This window comes from Etheostoma spectabile, chromosome 24 (genome assembly GCF_008692095.1).
Source record: "Etheostoma spectabile isolate EspeVRDwgs_2016 chromosome 24, UIUC_Espe_1.0, whole genome shotgun sequence".
NCBI classification, from domain to species: Eukaryota; Metazoa; Chordata; class Actinopteri; order Perciformes; family Percidae; genus Etheostoma; species Etheostoma spectabile.
This window is the reverse complement of record NC_045756.1, coordinates 15,902,488-15,907,736: the sequence shown is the minus strand read 5'-3', so window position 1 is coordinate 15,907,736 and position 5,249 is coordinate 15,902,488. Positions and strand designations below refer to the sequence as shown.

The 5,249-nt window shown below is 37.7% G+C and overlaps 1 protein-coding gene across 1 annotated transcript; it reads right to left on the bottom strand.

Moving 5' to 3' along the window:
* Positions 1-1,920: 1,920 nt before the first annotated feature.
* Positions 1,921-5,249, bottom strand: LOC116673694 (zinc finger protein OZF; the record flags this gene model as incomplete). Its single annotated transcript, XM_032505916.1, is given in 1 exon segment — positions 1,921-5,249. A coding segment is annotated over 1 exon segment (1,447 nt), but the record flags the coding sequence as incomplete, so codon positions are not given.

Sequence of the window (5,249 nt, the reverse complement as noted above, 5' to 3'; positions counted from 1 at the left end):
GTTTACTACATGCCCAGAAAGAATGTGCTAGAGTACTTATCTGGGACTTACATCGGTTGCATACTGGTGGGATATCAGGATAGAATTTATGTAACTTTTGTCTTGAATAATATAGTCTATGGAGCGTTTTAAACTGTATTAAATTGTGTCTAGTATTAACTGGACATTCTTCCCAAATTTCATCATTTAATTCCATATTCAACTCCTCTGCCCATGCCTGTTTATACACCTGTGTTCATCAGAGCTCCACCCTGAAGCTTATGAAAGAAAGCAGAGATTTCCCCTTCGGGAGCCCGGTTCAAATTTATTAAATGCCTCAAGGGTATCATGTTTGTTCAGAACTTGAAAGTTTGGTATGTTTTTTTGACAAAATCTCTATTTTGATAAAACCTGAAATAACTTGAAGCCAGTATACTTTAACCATACCCACTCACTGTTTGAAGTAGACTTGTATGAGGTGTCATTGAACTCAGCAGAGTTCCTTCTTCTTCCCGTCCCCTATGCTTAAGCCACGCCCCCATTCATAACTGGTGAACCATTTAAGGTAAAGTCTTATATGAGGTATCAATGAACTTAGGAGACTTCCTTTTTTATTGGTAAAGGTTTGCTCCAACCCCTATGCTTTGGCCCTTTCACAGCTTTTGAACTACATGACGTAGAGTCTTGTGTCAGGTATCATTGAACTCAGCAGGGAGTTCCCTTTTTTTTGGTGACAATTTGCAGTGTCTGAGTGCCGCGCAAATGCACGATCTAAAGGAGAGGAGTCCGGCAGTAACCCCGACGTGCGCAGATTAGCGAGAGCCCGTCCAAAGTTGCTTGCAGCTTTAATTATAGTTATCTTTCTTGGTCTTGAAGTTGTTCTACTTATGTTTCAAAATTTCACAGCTTTTGCAGAGCCACAACCTAGTGGCGGAAGCTCAAACGTTATTACTGCATAAAGTACAAAATTATGAAAACTGGAAACAATGTTAAACCAATACATCCTGGAATAAAACATGACCGGTTTAAAAGTGAATTTATTTGAATAATACTCAAAAATAAGTTGTGGAATCCCTGGTTTACAATAGTAAATCACATAAAAAAAAGGAAATAAACAATCTTGTAAATATACACATGTAATAAAATATCTGGCATTATGGTTTAGATGACATTAATATTATTACATTTAATAATGGCATTAATTTTACATTCAGGGAAGAGATGCACACCAATGTTTTTACGCACTCATGTTTACACTCCTTCCTACTTCTTTTATGTGAAGTTGATAAAGTGAAGTACATCGTCTACTGAACCAAAAGTATATGTGACTCAAAAAGGCAATAGCTAGTTAAAAATATGATTGGTTTGTGGTTTGTTTATTAATGTGCATGTACAGTATGTGTGTATATTGTTAGGATACTGGATGAATAAAAAAATAAATACAGAATTTGATACAGTATGTTAAAAACTCAAAGATGTGTAAACTCTAGAGCTCCTCTGCTTCTTGGTTTGTTTGTGTTTTACACACCGTCTTGTCCTGTTTAGTAGTTCCCTTTTCACACAAGTAACCAAAGTCCTGCAAACCACCCCGGTAAATAATGAAATATGGCTTTCCTGCCCACAAACAACAAATACTGATACACCAACTGTATGTAGACTACAGTACTATAGAGTGAAATGCAACTTTTCTTTAATAAAAGGCAATAGCTAGTTGAAAATATGCTTGGCTGTTTGTTTATTAATATGTATGTACAGTATGTGGGTGTATATTGTTATGATACTGGATCAATGCAAAAATGCATACAGAATGTGTTACAATAAAATGTTGAAAACTCAAAGGTGTGTAAACTCTAGAGCACCTCCACTTCTTTTGTGATCAACAATTTTTCCTTAAACAAAATAAAAAATGAAAAAAATCCCCCCCTCCCCCTCCCACCCAGGCAAAAATCAAGAAAAGACACACTAACAACAACATTCCAAGTCTAGAAGAATAGTAACAAAATAGTCAACAAACCATAAACACATGTATGAATGACAACATCATAAGCCCATCATACACATCACAACAATCAACAAGAATAAAAGTTGGATAAAATCCAATGAATAGATGTAGAACATAATTTAAACAGTTAATGGCTTTGCTTAGCTGCTGTTGCAATGCTAACGCTAGCCCAGTAGGTTACATTACTACAGAAGTAAATCCTTTGTTAACGTGGCAAACAGCAGGCAAAAGAAATAGAAAAATAATTTTTGTGTTGGGCTACTTTGAGCAGGCCACGTTTTAGCTGAGGGCTGATCTGGACCCCCTAGAGTTGTTGCTCATTCTGAAGTAAAGGAAGAGTCAACAATAGCAGTACTTTTATAGTTGGTGATATTACAGCACTTTACACTTAAAGGGATACTTCACCGATTAACATTAAACTTTCTATCAGTAGAAACCCGGTAGTATTTTCAAATGAACGTGCTTCCCTCCCTCATGACCCTACGAGATGAGAGATTTCTGTATTGGGTGTCTGGGAAAAAAACTCTGATGACGCAAAAATTGTTGTTTTGCTTTATTGGAGGCATTTAACTACAAGCCAGCTAGTTCCACATGTTTTTAACCCACCCATAGGGGGTTGGACAGAGCAACTACTGCTCACTGCTGGTGGAGTCTGACTGTTAAATGCAGACCATTCTACATTCCACACAAATTCACGGCTGTGTTTGCATCACTCCAAGCGCTAATACTACCATTGCGTTAGCTGAACTTTACGGAGCCCACAATGTGTGCACAAAATGTAGCCCGTTTCGTGTGTCGTTAGATTATAGTTTTGTTTTTAACCCTCATGTTGTCCTCGGTTCAAATTGACCCGTTTTCCTATATCAATGTTCTTTGTAACGACCCAATTGTATTTACTCAAAATAACATGATTGATTCCACATTTATGCAAGTACAAATCTTGGGGTGTCTTTTTCAATTTTATGGCATTTGAAAAAAAATTGAATGGTTTCGAAATAGTATAGTAGAAATAATAGAAAAAGTTGAATATTCCATTCTGTGATAATCCATCAACATACATTCCTTTAAATTTAGTCTAATAATTTCTAATTTCTACTTTTCTAACTCAAACATTGAAAAAAAAGTGTCAAAACAGTTGAAAAAGGGACAAAAAAAACATAACAACTTAAAAAACATCAATAAAAAGCATTGATTTTTAATTTTGGCAGGAAGACAACACAAGGGTTAAGTGTGACACCACTTGAGCCACAGTAAAGCGTTGTTTCGTACATATGGTTGAAATTATAATAAAACACACTAGAGTTGAATGCTTCATTGTCTATGTCAGTAAACGGTAGGTGTGGCTTGGGAGTGGACTCTTTCAGCGAAGCAAATTGTATTCTGGGATTTGGAGTCTTTCATCCACATGAGCCAAAGACACATTTTCTGGCTTTTCTCAACCTAGAAGGTACCATATCAAAAGTCAATTCACATTTCTACTTCATAAGTGACCTAATTTAAAAGATATCTTCATCTTTCCAATGGTGAAATATCGCTTTCAGGGAGACTGAATTGGGTGGCGGTTCCCTATGAACAAGCCTAATATAAGTTAGAAAAACAAGTTAATATTTGGAGTTCCATGGATATCAACAGTCGCGATACCTTCATAATCCAATTAGTTTACGACCCTTCAAAATCATTTCAAAGCCTAACGTTCTAATTTTTTAATTTTAGACATTTTAAAAGGACCCACAGATGATTAACTTTTAGACATTTCATTCCTTTGTTAGTGTGTAAATTTCAGAACATGGCTCTCTGCTTCTTTTGGACAGCAGCTCCATTTCACACAGCTAAATGGTTTCTAACATGTGTTAGGGTTCTCATGTGTTTACGTAAAGTTCCACTGTCTGTAAAAGCTTTCTTACATACCGAGCAACTAAATCGTTTTTCTCCTGTGTGGATTCTCATGTGTATCCGTAAACTTCCCCGCTCTGTAAAAGCTTTCTTACAGACGGAGCAGCTAAATGGTTTCTCTCCTGTGTGGATCCTCATGTGTTTCTGTAAACTTCCACTCTCTGTAAAAGCTTTCTTACAGACTGAGCAGCTAAAGGGTTTCTCTCCAGTATGGATTCTCATGTGATTCTGTAAATGTCCACTCTCTGTAAAAGCTTTCTTACAGACGGAGCAGCAAAATGGTTTCTCTCCTGTGTGGATTCTCATGTGTGTCTGTAAGTGTCCACTCTCTGTAAAAGCTTTCTTACAGACAGAGCAGCTAAATGGTTTCTCTCCTGTGTGGATTCTCATGTGTTTCTGCAAACTTCCACTTACTGTAAAAGCTTTTTTACAGACGGAGCAGGTAAATGGTTTTTCGCCTGTGTGGATTCTCATGTGTCTATGTAAACAACCACTTGCTGTAAAAGCTTTCTTACAAACAGAGCAGGTAAATGGTTTTTCTCCTGTGTGTATTTTCATGTGTTTCTGTAAATTTCCACTCTGTGTAAAAGCTTTCTTACAAATGGAGCAGCTAAATGGTTTTTCTCCTGTGTGGACTCTCATGTGTTTCTGTAAATTGTCACTCTGTATAAAAGCTTTGTTACAGAAGGAGCAGTTAAATGGTTTCTCTCCAGTGTGGATTCTCATGTGTCTATGTAAATGTCCACTAACTGAAAAGGCCATCTTACAGACTGAGCAGCTAAAAGGTTTCTCTCCTGTGTGGATTCTCATGTGTGTTTGTAAACTTCCACTGACTGTAAAAGCTTTCTTACAGATTGAGCAGCTAAATGGTTTCTTTCCTGTATGAGATCTCATTTGTCTCTTCAGATGTCGACTGGTGCCAAACCCTTGCCCACACTCTGTCTCACCAGTACTACAGCTCAGATCATTGGCAGGGACTTCAACATTATTTACAGACTTTAAACCTGACTGGGGTTCTCTGGTCTTCTTCCAGCCATTACTGCCATAAGTCTTAGATTCATGATAGTCCTCAGTATTGTCATTAAAATCTGGATGTAAATGTGTATCTGGATCAGAGTTCCTGGCTGGCTCTGATCCTCCACTGTGCTCTCCATCAGCTTCCGTTTTCATCTGTTCAATTTGCTTTTGATGATGTTGTGAGAACTGAGGTTTCTCTTCTTCATCTTCACTTTTCATTGGGATAAAGAACTTGGTAATATCAGACTCCTCCTGCCCTTGAAACTGCTCTTTGCCCCGACTGAGCCGCAGTTCCTCCTGGTCATCGTTAATATGTGGAGGCTCTGGGTCATCCTGGTCCAGACTGGAGCTCCACTCC